At 46.2% G+C, this 24,570-nt stretch overlaps 1 protein-coding gene across 3 annotated transcripts in view; it reads right to left on the reverse strand.

Annotated features, from left to right (window-relative positions):
* Positions 1 to 241: 241 nt before the first annotated feature.
* The window catches only part of XPC (XPC complex subunit, DNA damage recognition and repair factor), a 33,467-nt gene continuing 9,138 nt past the window's right edge, over positions 242 to 24,570 (reverse strand). The window contains exons 4-16 of one of the 3 annotated variants that reach the window (XR_012431522.1): positions 23,354 to 23,477; positions 22,247 to 22,331; positions 20,504 to 20,661; positions 19,889 to 20,009; positions 14,517 to 14,606; positions 12,819 to 13,700; positions 11,186 to 11,346; positions 7,601 to 7,682; positions 3,911 to 4,045; positions 3,659 to 3,828; positions 3,022 to 3,115; positions 2,394 to 2,893; positions 242 to 1,266 (exon numbers count right to left, since the gene is read on the reverse strand). Coding sequence is in view for 1 of the 3 variants with exons in the window: in XM_005571676.4 (XP_005571733.3) it covers positions 1,048 to 1,266; positions 2,394 to 2,483; positions 3,022 to 3,115; positions 3,659 to 3,828; positions 3,911 to 4,045; positions 7,601 to 7,682; positions 11,186 to 11,346; positions 12,819 to 13,700; positions 14,517 to 14,606; positions 19,889 to 20,009; positions 20,504 to 20,661; positions 22,247 to 22,331; positions 23,354 to 23,477 (2,411 nt within the window). In the remaining 2 variants the exon portion in view is untranslated. Of the gene's footprint in view, positions 1,267 to 2,393; positions 2,945 to 3,021; positions 3,116 to 3,658; positions 3,829 to 3,910; positions 4,046 to 7,600; positions 7,683 to 11,185; positions 11,347 to 12,818; positions 13,701 to 14,516; positions 14,607 to 19,888; positions 20,010 to 20,503; positions 20,662 to 22,246; positions 22,332 to 23,353; positions 23,478 to 24,570 lie in introns of all 3 variants that reach the window. The other 2 variants (XR_012431523.1, XM_005571676.4) reach the window with 2 other exon arrangements.

Consider the following 24,570-nt stretch of genomic DNA (forward strand, 5'->3'; position numbering starts at 1 on the left):
GTGTTCTTACTGATGTAAATCTGAAAGAAGCTGGACACAGGCAGTGGTGTGTGGGTGCCTGCAGTCCTGGGGAGCTGGGACTGTTTCCCGAACAATGCCTTTCCACCACACACAGTGGTTGTGAGGGCCAGCTGAGGTAAAGCGCTCAGGAGGGCCACTCAAGCCCAGGAGTCCAGCCTGGGCAACACAGTAAGACCCCATCTTTAAAAAAAAAATCTGAAAGAAAATATAGAGCCAAATCTTTAGATAAACACTTTATTTTTTTCTCAAAATGTTATAAAAGTTATTTCTCCTTAGTACAGATAGCTTTATACATTTTATCTAGTAATGAATAGAATCTAGTTTAACACTGATCTATTGTACTAACATTTCCTTAATTTTCAATTCGTATTTTTCCTTTTCTTTCCTGATTTTAGCTCTTTTGTAGGCTTCTGCCACCGCAAATGTTACTTGGAAAACTAGATCCCAGCAATTCCATAATCTGAGATGACCTGTATTTCTCTGCTCTCTCCCTTACTGCAAAGAGGCAGCAAGGGCAGCATTAGTAAGCCTGACTCAGGGGAAGGTAAGCGGCCTGCAGATAAAGTGTCCTAAGTCTGCAACCGAGGCGAGTGAACTTGTCGGACAGATGAAGACTCTAACTGGAAGAAAGGATCAGCACGTTCATGGATGCACCACCATCCAGAAATCTCCCAGTGGCTTCCATACAAAAACTGATGTTTCCAAAGATGGAAAAAACAGGTCTAGGAGGAAGGACAGTATCTCCCGCCAAAGTGTTCTGTAGCTCAAAGAGTGAGTGGGCTTTGGTAGCAAAAAGCTTTGAAGGCTTCACCCTGGGTGGATCTGACAAGGGCTGGGGCCAGGTGGGACCTGCAGCACCTCCTCAGCTTGGTCTCCTCTCCCCTGGCCCTGCCTCGTGCATGCTGCCTCAGTTTGCCTTCTCAGTGAGAAGCCCCCACCACCGGGGGCTGGGCATGCCTGGGGCAGGTGTGGGGCCTGTAGCGGGGCAGCAGCAAGTGGTGGGCGTCCCCGTAGTGGGTGCTCAGCTCACAGCTTCTCAAATGGGAACAGGTGGGAAGCTGCTGCCTTCTTTTCCCTTTTGGTCTTCCTGGGCCCACTCTTCAGCTTCTGCTTTTCTTCATCTTCTCGGTTTTGAGGCCAGGAGGCAGCCAGTATCCTGGCTGCTTCTGCTTGAGAGCTGGTCCCTTCCTCTTCATCAGAAGAGAGTCCACCTCCTGCATCTGTGTGCGGAGCTGCTGCCTCACTCTGGTCAGGTGGCAGTGGTGGGAGGATACAGGCCAGGGTCAGTAACCAGATACCAGGAAGCCCCATGAAGAGGCAGCAAGTTCCCAGCCTGCCCTAAACTCTGTAACTCTGGGAGGACGAGGGCATGGGACGGGGCAGGAAGAGAGCCCAGACTCTTCTTACTGAGCCTTCCCTAGCCTGGGGTGCATCCAAGCAGACACCAGAGCACCTGCTATGAGCTGAGTGCTGGGGAACACAAGGATGATGGCCGGGCAGGAAGCTGCCCTCTAGGAGCACAATGCTGCATCTGGGGATGCCTGTGATCCGTGCTTTGCATTTGCTATCTCATTTCTGGACGAAAGCACATGATGTTTTGAACGGGCCAGATGCACAGTTCAGCCCTCGGAGCCCTAAGATCTGAGGCGGCACTCTGCCAGCTGGGAAGGCTGGGGAGGGTTTGGATGGAGAAGGTGGCAAGGAGCTAGTCAGAACATAAAGCCAGATGAAGGGCTTTTTGTCCACCAGAGGGACTGGAATGAGGAGCGTGACAAAAAATGTTTAAAGGCAAACAGGCAGCACAGAGGGCTGGAGAGAGGGAACAAAACATGCCAGAGCAGTTTCTGCTGTGTCTGACACAGCACTGACTATACCATGTAACTGGGCCTCGGGTCCGTCTGCCTCAGGGAAGGGCCCCCTTGAGGGCTGCATGTCAAATTCACACCTGTATCCAAGCCTGGCCTGGGACATGGCAGGTGCTGTGAGAGGTACTGAGCAGGCCACTGCAGGCCTGCAGGATGGTCACAGGCACTGGGAACACTGGAAGGCGGAAGGGTGCCCCAAATGCAGGACACTTGGCTCTCCCTATGTGTTCAGCACCAAATCAGACCCATGGCAACGCTCATGTGGACAGTAGAAACAGGGACACTGGGACAGGGCTTGGGGCAGAAGAGCCAGCTGAGGCCTCACTCCAGGGACACCTCTCCCAACAAGGTAAAAACAAGGGGACTTGGAGACAGAGGACGGAGGTGTCCTAACACAAAGCTATCCCTGACGTGATGCTGGGGCAGAATCTGGGCCAGGCCTTTCTGAGCTGCATCTCCAGGAAACTGACCCTGGGCTTGTCTTCTCTGCAAAGAACCTGCACTGACCTTGGGCCCGTAGCGACGCTTCAGCCTCTCCCTGATGAGCAGACCTTTGGCCAGCAGCTTCCAGTTCCCTAAAGCCCGCTTCTCCCTTTTCTGCAGGCAAAAATGAAGTGGGAGAAAAGTCTTAAGCACTGACATTTTCAGGAAAAATATTAAGATGGAAACTGTGAACATAAAGACAGATAGATATATACACGATTTTAAGTTAAGATACAGCCTCTCCTTAACCAAGTCTCACTTCCAAAAATTGATCTGATTTACCAAGTGATGTACTATACCTGAAAGCCACAAAAACAGAAAACTTTTTAATCATTACTGACTCCAAAATCTTTAGTAGGTGAGGTCTTCCAGAACCTGGACACAGGCGATTCAAGACAGAGGCAGGTGTGGGCAGCAGGGGCAGTAGATCCCAGAGCCCGGACCCAGGCTCCTCAGGGACAGTGACAGTGAGTCTGCGGGGTGGGCAGGAGCCTGCTGTATTCAGTGCTCGCTCCCTCCGGTGCCTGTCATGATGTCAGAGAGGGTTGGGAAGGGCCTGGGAACACGGACGCGGCCTGGGGAGGGAAGAAGCCACTCGCTGAGAGTGTCGCTTCCTGCTTCTGCTGTCCCTCAGTCCTGCCTACGTGCTTACCTCCTTCTCCTTCTTTTCAATGATTGCCTGCTCATTTTCCCAGGCAGTCAGGAGCACGTCTCTGAATTCCTCACAGACGATGTATCCATCAGTCCTGTGGGGACACAACGCGATGTCAACCCTTGAGCCTGCTGCCTGCTCTGCCTCTCCTCCCTCCCTGGTTTGCAGAAGACAGTGGGCCACATCTGAGCACCAAGGGTCCTGAAGGATGTCTCGGGTCAGCCAGTGTCCCACACCCTCCGTGCAGAAGGCAGGCCTGTGGAAAATCCTCCCCAGATTCTGCCTAAGAAAACTGGGGTGAAAGCCCCTATCCAGCCTTGCCCATCAGAGAACAGAGCTCACTAACCAGCTGCCCAGGAAGGACACTGACTGTTTTTTGCTCACTAGCCTGTGAGTCCCTGAACCTGGGAAGAATGTTTTAATTCAGCATTAGGATGCCAGTTTCATTGGCTCTGTTCCCTCTGGAGGCAAGCCAGAATTGGTAAAGCACTGACTTTGCAAATCCAGTGTAACCTCCTGAAAACTGGAGCCACCAGGCCTCAACTCCCAGTAACCCCATGCCAGCTTTCCATCCCAATCTCTGAAGCCACCCCTCCCCATCCCTCTGTTTAGCCTCCATCGAAGGCCCCTCACGCACACGGGATGGGAGTAGCCGCCATGGAAATCAAAGCCAGTGATGGCCTGGACACAGTCGATGTCCAGCTTGCGGGCCACGCGGTGTAGATTGGGCAGGTTCAGCTGGACACAGCCAATAGGCATCATGCTGGGCAGGAAGAGGTACACATTCCCAAACTCGTTCCGGGGCACCTGTGGCGGGTAAGCACGTCAGGATTTGGCCAGCAGGGGAACAAGGTAGCCTGGTCCTGACCCCTTCTGATGCTGCCCTTACCTTCCCGTCCACGGCCACGGGGGGCTGATACTCCTCTGTCTGCCAGTAGCCAAACAGGCCCAGGTCATTTTCCTCCCGCAGCTGGGGCTCAGCAAGTCGGGCTTTCCGAGCACGGTTGGAAAAGCCTTTCACCATCTGCACCAGAGGACACGGCCACAGTTGACAACAAAGGTGACCAGTTCCTTGGCACCAGGCCCGGCACCATGCTCAGTGCTGCATGCCTGGTACCCAGTGAACCCTCACAACATGCCTACCAGCTGGGGTGCTTTTTCTCCCTTTTTTTTTTTTTTGAGATGGAGTCTTACTCTGTCACCCAGGCTGGAGTATAGTGGTGCAATCTTGGCTCGCTGCAACCTCTGCCTCCTGGGTTCAAGCAATTCTTCTGCCTCAGCCTCCCAAGTAGCTGGGTGTCCGCCGCCACGCCCGGTTAATTTTTGTATTTTTAGTAGAGACAGGGTTTCACTATGTTTGCCAGGCTGGTCTTGAACTCCTGACCTCAGGTGATCCACCCGCCTCAACCTCCCAAAGGGCTGGGATTACAGGCGTGAGCCACTGTGTCCGGCTGCTCCCCTTTTCTTACTACAAGCACTAGCTAACATTTATAGAGCGTTCTCTGTCCCAGGCACTATTCTGGGTGCTTCCCCTGCCGCCACCCCTGAGATGGAGACTCACTCTGTTGCCCAGGCTGGAATGCACTGGCGTGATCTCACTTCACTGCAACCTCCACCTCCCAGATTCAAGTGATTCTCATGCCTGTCTCCTGAGTAGCTGGGACTACAAGCACTTGCCACCATGCCCAGCTAATTTTTATATTTTTGGTAGAGATGGGGTGTCACCATGTTGACCCGGCTGGTCTCAAACCTCTGACCTCAAATGATCCACCTGCCTTGGCCTCCCAAAGTGCTGGAATTACAGCATGAAACACTGCGCCCAGCCTATCTTCAGTGCTTTATATGTCATTAACTTATTTAATTTTTTCAACAAACCCACAAGCTAGGTCTTAGGAGCCGATGGCTGGTAAGTGACAAGAACCAGGATTTACAATTTAGGTAACTGGCCATCAGAAGAGCCTATGTCTCAACATATAACCTATGTCTGCTCACATGCCCTGGAAAGCACTGACAGTTCGGGACCCCCAGTGTGCTCCCCAACAGCGTGCAGTGGCCAAGGCCAAGATCTTCCCTGGGGAGTGACGTGGTGAGAGGGGTGCAGGACCGGCAAGGACAGAGTCACGTAACTCTTAGAGGAGGCAGGCATGGGCATGCAGCTGAGGGCTGGCCCCTGGGCCTGGACATACAGACTTCCTCTAGTGCAGGGGCCCACAAGCTCGTTCTGTAAAGGGTCACGTGTGGCCTCCATCACATATTCTTTATTCTTCTTCTTCTTCTTCTTCTTCTTATTATTATTATTATTTTGAGACGGAGTCTCGCTCTGTCACCCAGGCTGGAGTGCAGTGGCGCAATCTGAGCTCACTGGAAGCTCCGCCTCCTGGGTTCACGCCATTCTCCTGCCCCAGCCTCCCGAGTAGCTGGGACTACAGGCGCCCGCCACCACGCCTGGCTAATTTTTTGTATTTTTAGTAGAGACAGGGTTTCACTGTGTTAGCCAGGATGGTCTCGATCTCCTGACCTTGTGATCCACCCGCCTCGGCCTCCCAAAGTGCTGGGATTACAGGTGTGAGCCACCGTGCCCGGCCTATTCTTCTCATTCTTATAACCCTTTAAAAATGTGAAAAACCATTCCCCAGGTTGGGGGTGGCCTGTGAGCTCTCATGTCCGTTCCTGCCACTGTCTCTGGGCGCACCCTCTCTGTCACCGCTTCAGGGACTGAGGGACTCTGAGTTCCGACAACCGTCCCTTTCTGAGAAGCCATTCACCCAGCACTGTTCAGTAAACTTCCACTGGGATCTCTTGGAGACCAGGCCATGACCCAGTCATGAAGGAGGGACAGAGCGGGGACAGTCTTTTCTCTTAGGAGCTCAGGCTCCTGCAGGGGAAGAGACACAGCTACAACTCAGCGTGAAGAGTACAGGGTGGAACGCGAGCTCAGAGGCAAGCTCTTGCCCAGCCCTGAGGACAGTGGAGGCAAAAAGGCTGCTCAGAACAGGTCCTGCCTGAGCAGAGGCTTAAAGGGGCAAGGAGTTGCCCAAGAGAACAGGGCTGGACCCCAAAGGACACAGAGGTGGGAGAACACTGGGACCTGGGGCCTCTGAAGTCCTTTGGAATGCAGAGGCAGTAAGCACCAGAACATCACTTTGCACCATGGGGAGGGTGCGGGACTCGGACTAAAGGCGCTGGCCAGGGTGGGGCAAGGACGGCTGGAACACACAGAAAGAGCCTAGTGACTGACAGGGGAATGGATTCAGGCTGGAATGGAGGCTGTGGCTGTTGCCCAAGCAAAAGATACTGAGGCAGGAGTTGGGGTGGTGGGGATCAGAACAAGAGGTACATTTGAGAGATTTGGGATTATTCCAGAACTGTGCTACCATGACAGCCACCAGTCACATGTGGCCACTGCACACCTGAAATGTGGCTGGTCTGAACTGAGGTACAGAAAGTCAAAACACAAAGGATTAGAGAGACTTAGAACAAAATGGATTTAAGTATCTCAACACTTTAAAATATTTCTTACTGCTGAAATAGTATTTTAGATATATCTGGATATATTTTAATGTTAAAATTCCAACTGTTTTTGGTTTTTAATGTAGCTACTAAAAAATTTAAATGTGTGGCTCATGTTACATTTCAACTGGACAGTGCTATGCTGGTTCCAGCATGAAAGACAGGTGAGATGGTGCAGAGAAAATCCTCAGCAGCCCTGCAGGCCCGGGCAAGGGGCATCACACACTCCAGCCTGTTGCTGGCAGTGACTGCGACCAGCACCTACAGCCCTTCCCACTAAGCGGAGGCCCCTCCACTCCCCACCCAGCTTCCCGGAGTCTTGCAACCCCCAAGGACTCCTGGGGTCTGATGAGAAGTAAATGGTCTCTGTGATCGGCCACTTTACTCTGCTGGTCGTACTGAGCTGTGTGTCCTGTGAATAGTCTCTGTGGGACCTCGCTCGGTTCGTGTTCCTCAAGAGCAACCAGTCTAACAATACCGCAGCACAGTGTGAAAGGAGCACTGGCTTCAAGGCAGACCCTGGGATTCTCACCTGGGCTCTGCTCTGCCATTTTTCTAACTGTGGGGACTTGGACAAGTCACTTGCCCTGAGCTTCAGTTTTCTCATCTGTAAAATGGGCATCATAATGCCAATTCCTATGGCTTTTGAGGCAACAGAGAACACACACATGCAAAATGCTCGGAGAACTGCCAAACAGAAGGATAATCTGACTGGAGAACGTGCTGCTATAAAGCAGGGCTTTGACCTCCCAGGACCATCCAGTAACTCAATTCCAACCTGTAGAACCTTTGAACTCACATAAGGAGTCTGAGGCCTACTATTTGGCCTAGATTTCTTTTCTGTTTTGGAAGATCAATTTCTTACAAATGTCTTATTAATAAGACAATTTAAAGATATGTTTCTCTCCTCCTTGAATCCTGCTCAAACCGAGAAAGTGAGACATTTCTGATCAGGATCCTGGGCAGGACACTGGGAGGCTCCTCATCATCACTTCTCTGCCCCCAGTTCTCCCACTCAGCTACAGTCCTGCGTCACCACTCCCTGCTGGGACCCTCCAGCTCCAGTTACCTTGTAGGGTACTTCTCCAAGCCTCACCACTCTTGCTTTCTTCAGCCACGTGTCCCTGGAATGCAGAGTGTGCACACAATCCCTGCGGAATGAACACAGGACACAAAGGCAAACTCAGAGGGGCCCTGCAGGCTCCCTCCTCAGGTTCTGCCACCCTGAAGCAGGCCAGGTTCCTAGGGGGCCCAAAGGAGCTGTGCTAGCCAAACAGCCTTGAATGTGGACTGCCTGTCTTTTGGGGGATGTGTCCACTTACAAACCCTAATCTGCATGGAGTTACTCTGCAGCCTTCGTGCCTTGCCTCCACCACTCCTTCCCTTTATAGGTTTTCCTCTCCTCTGGTGTCCAGAGCCTGTGAGAGCTCCAGCTACAGCCTATCAGGATGGGGTAAAGGCCACTGTGTGCAGGCAGTTACTCACGTTTACTACCACCACCAAGCAAGCACCTGCTGAGGCTCTGATCTGCTATTAACACCATGTGGGGGGAAGTGTCCAGAGGAGAGGACAGTGAACCCAAAGGAAGGCTGCAGAGAAACCAACTATAATAAGCTAATAAGCTATCACAGAACCAAGACACATGCACATGGAACAGTCAAATGATCCCTGCAGGCAAAGATCCTCTGGCTTCACTCTTCCTCCAGAGCTAAGAGCTCACCAAAGCCGTGCAAGTCTACTTTCCAATGAGGCTCAACCCCTCCCTTGCCAAGCCATCTTTAATAGGGCACGCCCATCTAGTTTGCACCCCTTCACTCTGTCCAGGGAGCGGCTCCAATGAGCAAGGGCACCCCATTTCCTCCTAGTGCAGGTTCAGGCCCTTACCCACAAGGGAATCTGAGGCTGAATTTCAGCACAGCACAATGGATGGAGGTTGAATCTTACCTGTGCCACTTCCTGGCTGGGCCATCTGGACAAGTCACTTTACCTTCCTGAGCCTCAGTACAGACAGTGCCCAACGTCCAATGGTTTGATTCAAGATTTTTCAACTTTATGATAATGCAAAAGCAATATACACTCGGGAGAAACTGTACCTCAAGTACCCATACAACTATTCTCTTTTTCATTTTCAGTATTCAATAAATTACATGGATATTCAGTACTTCATTATAGGCTTTGTGTTAGATAACTGTACCCAACTGGAGGCTAATGTGTTCTCAGCACGTTTAAGGGAGGCTCAGCTAAGCTATGACCCATGCTACATACAACAGGAGTAAACCTTGAGGACTTTATGCTAAGTGAAATAAGCCAGTCACAAAATGACCATAAATACCGTATGATTCCACCTACATGAGGTCCAGTTAGGGCAGGTTAGGTATATTAAATGCATTCTCAACTTAGGATATCCTATTTTCAGCTTCCAACGGGTTTATGGAGATCCAACCTCATCCTAAGTCAAGGAGCACCTGCGTCCTCGCCTATCAACTAGGGACAGTGAGCTTGTCCTTTCTACCACACATGGTTGCTGGGAGGACCGGACATTTCCTGAGTGCCAGAGCAGCGCTTCTGCCAGTAGCATCAACCTGCCAGAGCTCAAAGCTCCACTCATGCTCCCACTGCGGGGGGGGGAACATCTTTGACTGCCCAGAGGAGTGATTATGTAATGGTGTGGTCTTCAGACAGGAGCGGGTAAAAAAGGGGTCTTAGGGGTTGACAGGCAGCATCTGGACATCTTCCTAAGGAAAACAGCAGGGAAGTGGTCACAGTCCTCTTGGAATAAATGTGAACTTCTAACCTTTTCACACTCATTAAAATGGCTATTACCAAAACACAGAAAGTAACAAGTGTCAGTGAGGATGTGGAGAAAGTGGAGACCTTGTGGACTGTTGGTGAAAATGTAAAATGGGTGCAGCTGCTGTGGACATGGTAAGGTGGTTCCTAAAAAAATGATGGGAATTACTATCTGGCCTAGTAATTGCACTGGGTATATACAAAAAAAAAAAAAAAAAAAAAAAAAAACCTGAAAGCAGCATCTTCAAAAGTTATCTGCACACCCATGTTCCCAGCAGCATAATTCACAACAGCCAAAAGGTGGAGACAAGCCAAGTGCCCACTGATGGATGAAGGCACAAGCAAAATGTGGTCTGCCTACACAATGGAGTTTCAGCCTAAAATTTAAGGAAGGAAATTCTGACCCATGCTACATACAATATGGATGAACCCTGAAGACATTATGCTAAGTGAAATAAGCCAGTCACAATATGACTATAAATACCGCATGATTCCACCTACATGGGTCCCTATAGTAGGCACACTCAGAGACAGAAAGGAGAATGGTGGGTGCAGGGCTGGAGAAGGGGAATGGGGAGTTTTTGATGGGGACGGAGTTTTGGTTTGGGAAGAGGAAAAGAAATCTGGAGATGGATGGTGGTGATGGCTGGATGACAGTGTGAATGTGCTTAATGCTGTAGGCTGTACACTTAAAAAGGTTGAGATGGTAAATTTTATGTTACATATATTTTGCCACAATTTAAAAAAAATCAATAAATATGCACCTCTAATGCTTCCTTCTATCACTGACATGGTGCCCCTGGACGACACCAGCACTCTCTTCCCAACAGTCTTTCTCCCAACTACTATACATACCCACAAGAGGAAGCCTCTATCAGGGCAGCCCAGGCCCCCTGCTGCCTTTGACTGCTGGGTGCTAAAGTCCTAGAACAACAAAGCCCTGCCCCTGCCCAGGGCGGCGTGCCCCCCGACATCAAACAAAAAGCTCCAAGACAGGGCAGAGCCCTGAAGAGAGGGTCCAGTATGACTCCCACAGGGGGCTGACAAGCAGGAAGTCATCCCCAGTGGGAGGACTCAAATCACCCACTCTCATGTGGGTTTCCCTATGCTTCCTTTTTCTGTTTTCTTTACTTCCTGTTTTCTCATTTAAGAACATCTCCTATTTCTTGGTCTTGTACATCCCATGTCTTTTAAAATCACTTATTTTACTTGCTTTTTATTCCCATTTCTCAAAATTCCTGTATCTATTTTTTTCTTACCTCAAAATTGTATTAACATTTTTCAATTTTAATTTTATATATATTTTACTCATTTTTTGCTCTTATTCCACTCCTTTTTTAGCTATTTCTTTTTACTGTGGTATAAAATACAGTCACATAAAATATACCGTTTTAACCATTTTTAATGTGCAGTTCAGTGGCATTAGGTCCATTCACAACATTGTACAACCATTACCACCATCCATTTCCAGAACTTTTTCATGCCAAACAGAGCTCTGTACCCATGAAAAATCCACTCACTTTTAACTTCCATAATCAAATCCTTTGTTCCTTCCTTTTGTATGTTTTTGACTTGTACTTGTGGGGCGTGTTTTATATTGCCCTATCTTAAATTTTATTTTTCCTACTTTGTATTTTCTTTTCCTTTGTAACTGTTTTTCCCCTGCCATTCTTTTAATTCCTGTTTTAATTTTCAAATTTTCTTCTCTCCTACACATCACACACACACAGCACACGCACACTGGCTTAGCCTGAGAACACTGATAAGTCAGATGAGCTCCCATCAGCACCCTTTGCCCAGGAAGAAGGCTGTTAATCCCACACCACCAGGAAGCCCCTGAGGCCAACCAAGCTGCCTCACGCACCTGGAGTAGACCGCTTCTCCACGACAATACCCAAGGATGGCAGCTGTCTCAGGATAGATGGCCTCATATTTCAGGAGATGCCGCTTCAGGGCATACAGAGGATGGTTCTTATATAAGCCAATGGCAGTGGGCAAAGGTTGGTCCATGTGTTTTGCCTGAAACTGCAAAGGCCAGACAGACAAAGTTGAGCATGTTATTTAGAAGAGGAAATGAAGTTTGAGGGAGATGATCCTTAGACTAAGTTGTTCTGACAACAGGTGGTGGATCCAAGGTTTCATGAACACTAATGATTTTTGTAACATCACATCTGTAGCTCCGGCCAGTAAGTCGGTCACAGATGAATCAAAAGCTAAAAAGAATCAAATAAATCTGTGGCTTGTGGCAACTTCAAAAAGTTGTCTAACCTATTTGAATGCTTAGATGCCTAACCCAGCCCCAGCAGATCAGCGCCTGCTCTGTTAAAGGTCTGCAAGGAAGAAAAAAACACAGTGCTCTTCAGTAAGAAGGTCTTATCTCAAAGGGACAATCCTCTTCTAAGAAGAGCGTGAGCTTATCTGCCGGCTCTCACAGGAAATTGAGAGCAGTGGTTCTCACCCTGCGACTTTTCTCTTGGTCCACCCTGACAGTGTTCTCTCTGCCCTTCTCTAAGATTGCTCATTGCTCAGTAGGCAATTCACTGCTTTAAGTCACCCTGTTCACCAGGCTCTCTTAGGCTTGCCCTTGGCATTTCTTCAAAAACCCCAACAGACTAGTAAGGACTGGCAATGTGGAGTTGCTGATAGTAGGAGAGGACGCTGCATGTTCAGCTTCCACTAAGCTTTAGGTACATTAGTTACAATACCATCTGCATAATTTCCACTTAACCCGTCATTACTAGGTAAAATGAACCAAGAACACCCCTGGAGCAAACACTCAATGTGGGATGCACTGCACTCCTATAGGAAAGGATTAATAAATCTGCAAATTACCTATCCTGAGTGATTGGAAATAAACCTGTGACAAATCTGGGCATGTTCCTGTGTAGAAATGGCAAGCTCCACCCAACACCACCACTGCCGTACACACAGGCGGCTCGGGCACTCTTCCTGGTGTTAAGTGCTGGTTCTAGGATCAAGTGACATAGCTGTGTTATGTTCTAGAAGTCTCTGCCTCCCAATCTGCCTTCTCAATAGACTGAAGATATTGTCTCATTCTGAGACCGCTCTTTCCCAGGAGGTGAGTGTTCTATGCATGAGGGGTGTTTGCACATGCATCTTTACATGCACGCATGATGGGGGAAGGGGGAGAATATATCCATGGGCTATTCCTTCTTTCACTCAGTCTGAGTTATATTACTTGCATAAATTATTCTAAAGCTCCAAATTTATAACTGGGCAATAACTAATAGTATACAGGCTCCAAAGCCACACAGACCTGGGCTCAAACACCATGGCAGTTCATCTCTCATCTCCACAACTTTTACCACTAAAATTAAGGCAGCAACTGCCCCAGCTTTATATTGCTGAGACAATTAAATGAGACAACCCACTAAAAACACCCAACATAGTGCTGGGCATATATAAGGTGCTCAAAAACAGGAATAATTTTAATAACCTGACTGGGTCTTAAGAGCCCCTGGCAGCCAAGGCCTTACCTCCAAGTCTTCTTTCTTCTCCCTGTCCATAAATGGGCTCTGGTATGGTCTCAAGGTCTCTGCCCACCACTCAGCATCAACTCGGCACTTGCGGGTCACTGTCATCCAGGCTGGGTCGTACCTCTGTGTGACATCTCGGACCCAGCCGTCACTGTCAATGCCCACCACATAGGTCATGGGCTTGGTGGCGTACCTGTAACAGGTCAGAGGCTGGCCCACCACGCCGTGCACACAGTCCACACATATCCACTTTTCCTCCTGCTCACAGAACACCTCTAGCCACTGGTCTACACCAGCTATGCTCCTTTCTTCTGCCTTCTCACCATCACTGGACATTTTCTTGCCTCTTTTACTGCTCGAAGAGCTTGAGGATGCCACTGGCAAGCTTGGGTCCTTACGATGGCTCCCACATTGGGTCCTGGAGGCACTCTTGGACCCAGCCTTTGTCCTCCGAGGAGCGGGGGCCTTCCTCTGCTTTGGAGGGCCAGGTTCGGAATCCTCATCAGAGGGATCAGAGGCTTCTCCACTGGAGAGCTCAAAATCAGAGCCACTGCCAGCTTCATCACTCCCACTCTCCTCTTTATAAGACACCCTAGAGGCCACCCGCCGCTCCCGGCCATGCGGACGTCGCTGGGTTGCCTTCTCCTGCTTGTCTCCTGGGCCCTGGTCTTCCTCGCTGGAGGAGGGCTTCCTCCGTTTCTTTCTGCCTCCCTTGTTCCTCTTCCCTTTGGCACTTGGCTTACATGTGCCCTTAGCAAAGGTTTCCTCTTGTTTGGTTCCTTTGCTGGTCTTTGGCTTGGTGTGGTTTTCTAGAACTTGGCTGGAAGTTTCTGAGCAGCCTCCCAGATCCGCAGTCAGTCTCTCCTTGGAAGGTTTCTTTCCCTTAAACAGAGTAAGAAATTTTGCTTTGCTTTCCTTTTTTCCCTCTTTTGCTAAGGATATGATAGAAATCCTGTAATCTAATAGGGTTAATTCACTAGCTAGAGAACCAATACATCAAGATGTCCCCAGCTCAGACAGTGATCAACCAGCTATCCCTCAGGGTTGTATGCATGTATGGCTAAAATCGGTAGCATCTTAGATAAGGCCACAGTATAATTATTTTCACCCTAACGGTAAAGAGAAAAGAACATGGGATTTGGAAACAGTCAAACATGGGTTTGAATTCCAGTTCTAACTCTTATTGGTTATGTAAATTATTTAACTTCCAAGTTTCACTTTCCTCAGCAGTACTACTACCCACCTCGGACATAAGCATTTTGCAAACAAATACGTATGAACTTAATACAGTTGTAGTTTTAAGAATACAGACATTATGAAAATCAGCTTCTAGACCACCAGGCTTCAGATAATGCCAATACCCCAATGAGTATAGCATTTAGCTTTTTGAAGCTAACCTAGAGCACCTCAAAACTCACTGCTTCACTCATCAGCACTTCACGGAGCAAGTGAGGACAGGCACCATTCCACCCAATTTACACAACAGAAACAAAAGCAGCACTCTGCACTCATGAAGCTCAGGATGCCAGATACCCACTCATGTGCCCGAGTCTTCCCTAACACAGGATATGTGAAAGGCTCGAAAGAACCCACACTCCATGAATATCAGCTCTTAAAAATACAATAATGATCAGTTTTTTTAAGTGTGACAATTTCCTGTCAACTGCTGCTCTTCTCTGGCAGCCCTGAGCACCTCACCTTTGCTGCTGCTGACTTCAGAGGAATTGGCTGTAGAGACAATACCAGCCGGGTCAAGAGCTGCAGAGCCCGGAGAATCAGTAAGAATATCTATGATGAAAAGGAATAACATAGTTATCCTAAGAAAGTAATTAAAGATGTAATGAGTTTAATGTTGTTTGTTATGGTGCTTGTTCAAGACAGGGAAAAGTTGGAAACAGCCAGACTTTCTAACAGTACGCGATGGGCAATGGAAACTCCAGACACTGTTAAAAATGATGATGCAGAGGTTTATCTTCATAGAAGAACAGGAACATGCTCGTCATATATTAAAGGAAAATAAAATTTTTCCTTTCAAAAGTATGATGTGATTACATTTTTATAAGACAAAATACGGCCGGGTGCAGTGGCTCACGCTTGTAATCCTGGCACTTTGGGAGGCCGAGGTGGGTGGATCACGAGGTCAGGAGATCGCCGCCATCCTGGCTAACACAGTGAAACCCCATCTCTACTAAAAATACAAAAAATTAGCCGGTCGTGGTGGCAGGGGCCTGTGGTCCCAGCTATACTCGGGAGGCTGAGGCAGGAGAATGGCGTGAACCCAGGAGGCGGAGCTTGCAGTGAGCCGGGATCGCACCACAGCACTCCAGCCTGGGCAACAGAGCAAGACTTCGCCTCAAAAAAAAAAAAAAAAAAAAAAAAAAAAAAACGTAAATATAAATTTAGACATACATGGATATTTGAAAAAGCATCCACATACTGGGTTATGGGTGTTTACAGGATTTTTTTCTCTGCTTACCTATCTTCTGATTGTTCTATAGTCAATATGTGTTACGTTTGTGACTAAAATAATAAAATGAAATACCACTTTGGGAAGAACTAGTAGAAAATATCATTATCATCAGATCACCTAAGTCTGTTCCCTGTTTTCCAATTTTCCCCACGTTGAATCTTTAACTGAGTCTGCAGCTTTGAACACTGTTAACTTGGAAGTCTGGGAGCCCCTCAGGGGACCTGACCTTCAGCGGCAACAGTGATAATGTACTCAGGCAAGGCCTTCCTACACGGGTCTCCAGGTCCCAGCATCTCTCCTTGATTACTGCCACAGCCTCAGGAGAAAGTCCAGTGTGAGGAGCCATGTTATGGTGAGATAAATGATTGCTTTTGCCTTGTTTCTTCTGCGGCTAAAAATTTCCAAAGTGTCAAGATCATGAAAGACAGGGAAAGATCAAAACACTGTCACACACTGGAGGAGACATGATGACTAAATACAAACCAGTATCATGGAATAGAAAAAGGATATCAGCAGGAAAACTTGGAAAATCCAAATAATGTCTGTAGTTTAGCTGATGGCATTGTACCAATATTAATTTCTCAATTTCTTATTGTACAGCATGGCACAGGAGCACAGGTCCAGAAGTCTGGATAACTAAGTGTTCACCACTAGCTGAGTGACTTCCCTACACCTGGATTTCTGCATCTAGAATAATCCCTGCCTCAGCTTCCTCACACGACTCTAAAGAGGATTAGACAAGATAATGTAGCTGACAGGACTCTGGAAACAGTCTAGTGCTACCCAAGCATACACAGTCACCACCTTTAATAAGAAATCTATCAATGTACATTGCTGAGGAAAAAAATCAGGTTACAGAACTGTATGATCCCTACAAATTAGATAATGTATAGAAAATGGACAAAATCCCAGAAACATACACATGACCAAACCTGACTCAAGAAGTAATGAAAAATCTGAACAGATCTGTAACAGATCGAGTCAGAAATCAAAAACCTCCCAACAAAGAAAAGTCTAGGACTAGATTACCTCACTGGTGAATTCTAGCAAACATCTGAAGGGGAATTTACCTTAATCTTTCTCAAACTCTTCCAAACATTAGAAGAGGAAACATTTTTTAACTCATTCTACGAGGCAAGCATTACCCTGATGCCAAAGCCAGACAAATACATCACAAGAAAATAAACCAATTGATGAATATAGATGCAAAAATCCTGAATAAAATACTAATAAACAAAATCGAACAACATATTAAAAGACATATACAACATGACCAAGTAGTACTTATTCTAGGAATGCAAGGATGGTTCAACATAAGAAAATCAATCAATTACATATACATTAAAAGAATGAAGGAAAGAAAATCCAGAGGACCATTTCAACTGACACAGAAAAATGCATCTGAGACAATCCCACAGGCTTTCATGAGAAAAAAAAAACATTCAAAACACTAGGAATAGAAGGAAACTGAGTCAACATCATAACCCAGAGCCAGCATGATACTTAATGGTGAAAGACTGAAAGCTTTCCCCATGAATTATCAGGAACAAAAGAAGGATGCCTGATGTCACGATCATTATTCAACACTGTACTTGAAGTCCTAGCCAGAGCAATTAGGCAAGAAAAAGACACAAAAGGCATGCAAACTGGACAGGAAGAAGTAAAATGATCTACTTATAGATACCATATGGGATCCCATACATAAACGAACAAGAAAGCTAGTAGAGTTAATAAATGAATTCAGCAAAGCTGCAGGGTACAAGACAACACAAAAAAGTCAGTTGAGTTTCCATACATTTGCAATGAACAATCTAAAAGAGAAATTACGAAAACAATGCCATTTCCAACAGCATCAAGAAGAATAAAGTACCTAGGAAAAAAATTTAACTGAGGTGAAAGACTGTACACTGAAAACTACAAAATACAGCTGAGAAAGACAAAAATAAAAGGAGAGACATCCATGCTTATGGACTAGAAGACCTAATAACCAGATGGTAATGGCACATAAATTAATCTACAGATTCAGAGCAGTCCCTATCAAAATTCCAACAGCTTTTTCACAGAAATGGAAAAACAGATCATCAAATTCATATGGAATTGCAAGAAGCCCCAGATAACCAAAGCATACTGTAAATGAACAAAGTTACACTGAGGCTTCCTGATTTCAAAACTTACTACAAAGCTACAGTGATCAAAACACTGTTGTACTGGCGTAAGAACAATAACATAGAATTGAGAGGCTGGAAATTAACCCATACGTTTATGGCCAGTTGATTTTTGAAAAGGATGCCACACCATCCAAGCCCCACTGAAAAAATCGTCTCTTCAACAAATAATGCTGGGACAAATGGCTATCCACATGCATAAGAATGATGTTGAACACCTACCTGATATGTGCAAATATTCAATGTATGTAAGAGCAGTAACTATAAATCTCTTACAAGAAAACACAGGGGTCGATCTTTATGACCTTGGATTTGACAGTGGAATCTTAGATATGACACCAAAAGCACAAAGAGCAAAAGAAAAATAGGTAACTCAGACTTTGTCAAAATTCAAAACTTTTGTGTATCAAAGGACTTCATCAAGAAAGTAAAAAGACAACCTACAGAATGGGAGAAACTATGTGCAAAGCATGTATTTTGATAGGTAACTAATATCCAGAATACATAAAGAGCTCTTACAAATCATCAACAAAAAGGCAACGTAATTAAAAAATAGGCAAATACTTGAATAGACATGTCCTCAAAAAAGATACACAAATGACCAAGAAGCCCACGAAAAGACACTCATCATCATCAGTCATTGGAGAAACGCAATCAAAACCACAATGAGGTATCACTTGACACCCATCATAATGGCTATAATCAAAACATTGGAAAATAACCAAGTGTTGGCAAAGATTTGGAATTCTTGTTCATTGCTGGTGGGAATGTAAAATGGTAGAGTAACCGTAGAAAACAGTTTGGTGGTTTCTCCAAAAGTTATACATAGAATATACATATGACCTAGCAATTTCAATCCTAGGTATATACCCAAAAGAACTGAAAACAGGGTATGTAAATAAATATATGTACAGACATTGTTAACAACACTCTTCACAACAGCCACAAGGTAGAAACTAACGAAATGTCCACCAATGGATAGAGAAAATATATATACATGTAATGGAATCTTATTCAGCCATAAATATTAATGAAATACTGATATATGCTAAAATGCACATGAATCTTGAAAACATTATGCTATGCAAAAGACAGGCACAAAAGGCCACATAGTGTATAATTTATTTTATACTAAATATCCTGCATAGGTAAATCCACAGAGACACAAGACAGATTGGTGGTTGCCATGAGCGGGGACGGGGGTAACAACGGGGTATTTAATGGGTACATACAGGGTTTCCCGTGGGGGTCACAAAAACATTTTGGAAATAGAGGTGGTAGTTACACAACACTGTAAACGTACTAAATGGTCACTGAATTGTACCCCCTCTTTAAAAGCTATATGATCCCATTTTGCTTAAACAAATAAAACAAATACATATGTACACAAATACACAGGAAGCAAGTCTGGGAGGACAATACTAAAATATTAATGAGTTACCAGCCTGGCCAACAGGGTGAAGGGTGAAACCCCATCTCTACTAAAAATACAAAAATCAGTCAGGCATGGTGGTGCGAACCTGTAATCCCAGCTACATGGGAGGCTGAGAAATGAGAATCACTTGAATCTGGGAGGTGGAGGTTGCAGTGAGCTGAGATCGCACCACTGCACTCCAGCCTAGGTGGCAGAGAGAGATTCTGTCTCAAAAAAAAAAAAAAAAAAAGTTTTCTTTGGGCAGCATATTATAACATCATTATCAGCCTTGCCAAATATCTTAGGCTTTTTAAAAGCAATATGGAAGAAGAGAACTAAAGATGTCAACCATTTGGCCTCTACAGATATGAAAAATCTGGTCTTTTTCTCCAGAGAATCTGGGACTTCCAGATTGAATTGTATGGATTAATAGGAATCTTCTAGGGATAAAACCACATTTCGATCTCTGTTTTTGTTTTATTCAGACACAGCCTTCCCTACAGGTGCCCATAGGCATTTGATAAAGCCTGCCTGTCCCTGGAGCACTCTGCTATCACGATTCTTTTTTATGGACAGAACCCTCCTCACTGCACTGCTGCCTGCCAGTGTCATCACCCAAATGTGAGATACAAAAACACGTTCTCAAGGACTTCAGCATCCCATGTGAAAAAACATTTCCTTGGGACTTTTGAAGACAAAATTGGAATAATTAATGAAAATATTTCTAGCACATCTGACCAAAAATTATGGGCTTTTTGGTACACCAGCACTAGAGGTGACAGGGAGGAAAGCACGCAGGCCTGCCACTCAGACTCCAATCCCAATCTTGATTCTCAGGCTCACCAAGGAAAAGATCTTAGAGGCATCAAGTAGCTATTCTGAGCTTCAGCAGCTATCGTCATTACGAGGACTGACTGAGGTCGTGTTGGTAACACACTTGGAATGGCATCTGGCACATGGCTGCCATTATCATTAGTTAACAGTACTGAGAAAAAACAGTGATCTGGAAGGAATCACTTACATGGACCAATTCCTCATCATCTCGAGCAGAGTAAATAGCAAATCTCCTTTCCAATGTAGTCTGCAGGTTATCTTGTTCACTGGCTGAAAGCTCTGCATTAACTGTAAATGTTCCAATGAACCTGGGGAGAAAGCAGGCATTCCTTGTGTCAGAGGTCAGGGCAAATGGGAATCTTCATTTACAGCCAAGAAAATCAAAAGAGGGAGTGAATCGTGAGACCCGCCTGCCCCTGTCCTACTTTCCCCAGCCTGTCTTGCTAACTCCTTTCATCACTGCAAACCCAACTCAGACTTTACCTCCTTGGGGAGCCTTCCCAGACCTCCCAGCTGAGAAAAGCACCCCTGCACTGTGAGCATGCAGTTCCCAGAACACCCCTTTCAGGGCACTCCTCATGCCACCCTGTAATTACCTGGTATGTATTTGTCTCCCCACCAGTCTGGGAGCTACACCAGGGCAAGATCATGCCTGGCATTTCTCTATCTTCAATGCCATGCCCACCACCTGATCCATAGTTACCACCTCAGGGAAGGTCTGTGGAAGTGATCTGAACACAGCCTCTGAGAGGAACACAAATCCTACACTCCCCACCGCTGCAGGACAGGCGGAGGGCCTTACCACTTCACCAGGTTTGAGAGGTAGTAGGTGTCCACATCTCGAGGCAGCACTCTGGTAAAGTGGGCTGGGATGATGGAAAGGCCAATAGCACGCAGATCTGGTTGGCTGCAGATGTTATTTAGATAGAAGCCATTCGCTAGCAGGCAGAGAAGGTGAACCTGTAAAAAGGAAAGGAGGAAGGGGCAGCATGGAAGGCAGGCCAGAGACCAGGAGGAACTTTTGCTGCCAAAATCAAGACATCCTGTGGGCAAGAAATATGTGTTGCCATTTCTACATATAAGAAAGTAAAAATACTAGTATTGGCCACTTCCCAAGCCTGTCTTTCACCCTCTCTTTTTCTCTCTGTATACTCATTCCTTCAAAGGAGTCATCAAAACTCAAAGCTTCAAAATACAAACTGCTTTGTTTTCAAAATACAAACTGTTTTTGTTTTGGTCTTGTCTTTTAGAGATACATACTGAAAGATTTCTGGATGAAATGCTGTCATAACTGGGGTTTGCTCCACGAGATCAGGAGGAAAGGCAAGTGAGGTGGAGCTGGCGAGACTGCTGGAAGCCTGTGGAAGCCGGTGGTGGGACGTAGCTCACTGGGCTCACTGGGCTGCTCTCACCACCTCCCTGGGTGTTTGAGCCCAACCTTCTGTCACAGGCTCCACATCTTCGCCCTTCCTCTGACCCCAAACCCCACCCTTCATCCACCTACTAAAATGATTATATGGCCTCTTCCCCTCTTTTCACACACTGCTTTGCGTCATTTTCCCTTCAACCTTGGCTTCCTCCTCCCCTACTAACAGTCGCTCTATTTTAATCAATAGTGCTGCCTCTCTTTCCTCACTCAGGTCTCAAACCTGAGAGTCATCTTCCCTTTCTTTCACCTCCAGCACCCAACAAGAGGTGAAAGGCACAAAGCTGTCTCATTTCTTGCCCCAGGCCTGGATGAAGGAGGCGACCCTCTCTAACTTCATCACCGTCCTTGCACCTCTAGATTTCTGGAGCAGCTGCACATAAAGCATCTCCCCCACCCCATCGCTATCCTCTCTGGCAGCCCACCATCCATCAAAGGGAAACCAAAGCCTGCCCTCCCTTCACCCCCACCCCCCATCCTATACACTCCACACACGCAGGTGAGCTGGGCACCTTGCCATCCCCTCCACAACTTGGCTAGAGTCTTCAACTTTTTCTCCTAGACCCGGCTCTAATCCTTTCTCCTACATAAAGCCTTGCCCAGCTCCACAGAGCCAGGCTGATCTCTTTCACTGTTTTAGGCATAGTCTTGAGTTTCTCTGTTTGGAAGTCCATGTTCCATCTAGAGATCAGATACTCCTCAATTGTAGGAAATAAGCTTTATCCAAGTCTCTATCCCCACCACGCCAAGCACCTTGCTAGGTGTGTATAGGTGTTCAATAATTATCAGGTAAAGTTAAAAGCCAGTGCCTGCAGCTGGGATTAGAATTAATGATATTAAATGACTGAAAGGAGAGATGGAAGGCAAGTACTTGTTATTTAGCCTCTGCTGCATGCCAGGCATTGGTGCTGTAAGTTACTTACCTATAATACACAACCACCCTCCCAGGCAGACACTATTACTACCCCCACTTCCCCGACGAGGACACAAATGCTCAGAGAGAGTAAGAAACTTGCCATGGCCACAGAGTGAGCAGCAAAGCCAGAAATAAAGCCTCGGTGAGCACAAGCTCTTACCGCCGACAACGAAAAGTCCTTCCCTATCATCCCTTGCCCTTACCTTGTGCGTGTCCTCGTGGACCTCTTTATTGAAACGTTTCATCGCCCTCCGAAGATGTGTCTCAAACTCCAGTTTTATCTTTTCACTGCAACACATAGTGAAAAATCTGGGAATGAAGTGGGGAACTGAAACCAGACTCCACTCCCCCAGGCAATTCCTTCTCCTTGGATGACAGTGAATCATTCTCCCTGTTTCCCTACACAAGGCTGTGCTACTCAAGTCCATCTGCAACCCAGCTATTTCCTGTAGGCTCTTTGGCTCCTTCTCATCAGCAAACCTTGGCCTGGGACATTCTGTACCCAGACAACCGTCCTCTCAACCAACAGCAGACCACACCTCACCTACATGCCTCAAAGCTCACTTTTTCCAGGATGTCTTCTCTGGCTGTCCAACTCTTCCGACTACTGACTCTCTACTTAGCAGCCATTACCTTTATTAATGTTAAATTAACACACCGTCATTTACGTGACACTGTTCTAGTGTAAAACCTCTTTCAGTCTATATACCATAAATTTTCAAGACAACTTGACACTTCTTGAATGATTTGTATTATCTCCCTCTTCTGTGCCTAGCAACGTGCCCATCGCACAGTGTACTTCCCAAGCCATCAGAGGCTCCATATTCCCAGGTCCTCAGAGGCTGCAGAGGTACTCCAGGATGCTGGGAAGGATAGGGGCTCCCTACCACGGTGGGCACTGCCTCAAGTCCTGCAGCGTGACATGGTAGGGAAAACGTGAATCCCAAGTCAATGAGAAGGATTAGGTCTCAGCTCCTCAATTACTGGCTGAGTGACTCCTGAAACATTACTTAGTGTCTCTGAGCCTCTGGCTCCTCATTCATAACACTTTTCTAAGGATTACGTAAGATAACGGATGACCTGCTCAATCCTTGGCACACAGGAGTTCTCTCTCCTCATCCCCCACCCCAGCCAGGACACGAAGGTGTCTCATTCAAGTCTCTAAAGGTAAATCAGGTTCCTGACCCAAGGTTCTCAAAAACTTTGAGACTCAGTCTTGGTCCCCTACAAGTTTCTCCAAAGTCCTCCTAAAGCAGCAGCTGTTGCCAACTACATGTGACAGGAGCCTACAAGCAAGGGTCTAAGCTTACCTTCTTTCTCTTGTCTTCGCCTGCTCTGGCGTTTCAATCTCTATCTCCACTGGCTTCACAGGCAGAAGAGATTGAGAGAAGGCTGTACTTTCTCTCACGTCACCCAGCACAGGCTCACTAAGTTCTATCAACAAGCATTTTAAAAAATCAGTAATAGTAATAACAATAATAAAACCTACTGTACTGAACAGAATCAAGGTTCTGCTGGGAAGGAGGAAGTGAGGCATGAATGTGAGAGAGATAGCCCACAGAGACCCCTAGGCATGCCCTGCCCTGAGTCCTACCATGTGCCAGGCACTGTGCTGAGTGTTATATATTCATGTGTCTCATTTAACCCACATGACCCAGGCAGTCTTTAGATAAGGGACCTAAAGCATACAGACCCCGCTATTAAAAAGCTGACACTCATGCATGTATGTATATACTTAAAACTCTTTTAAAAAAAAAAAAAGTCAAATGAGAATAATCTCTTTTTCTCTGCATTCTATATCACTATAACAATTAGCACAATTTGCTTTGTATAGAGCCATGACTTAGGTGTCCATCTTTCATTCTCAAAGTGACAAGAAATACATCCTTTTCATCTCTTCGCCCCCTATATTGCTTGTATACAGTAGCTGAAAACGACTAAACTTGCTGAACTGGATCTAATTGAAAACTTCATTAGCAAAAGTTCCTTAAAAGAGGATCTCGGCCTAGAAGCCATGACATCTCACTGGCAAAGAATGCATCTAATGCCAGATCTTGGTCTCTATACACGAATCTCTACTAAAATGAACCACAGCTTCTTGAAGAAAAAAAGCTGGTTTCAAGTCTACAGCAAGAAAAGTATAAGCCAAACAAAAATGTTCTCAAAGACTAATGAGGCCATGTCAAAAGGACATGGTAGTACAGCTAGCTTAAAGGTAGCATGACTAGAAGAGGAACAATCTGACATTAGAGGTGGCTTAATCAATGCAAGATAAGGTTTAAAGCATCACCTAGGAAGGATTCTTGCAAAAAAAAAAAAAAAAAAGTTTAATAAAAATTAAATCACATCTTTGGATTTAGTTTACAAGAAATATAGGGATACTGAAACAAGTTTAACAACATCAAAAGATATGTGACTGTTTATCAGACAAAACCAGAACATGAGACAGTCTACAAAACAAAAGACTACGACCCTTCAAAAAAGGCAGTGCTATGAAAAGCAAAACAAGGTGGTGGGCGGGAGCTAC

The sequence above is a fragment of the Macaca fascicularis genome, chromosome 2 (genome assembly GCF_037993035.2).
Source record: "Macaca fascicularis isolate 582-1 chromosome 2, T2T-MFA8v1.1".
NCBI lineage: Eukaryota > Metazoa > Chordata > Mammalia > Primates > Cercopithecidae > Macaca > Macaca fascicularis.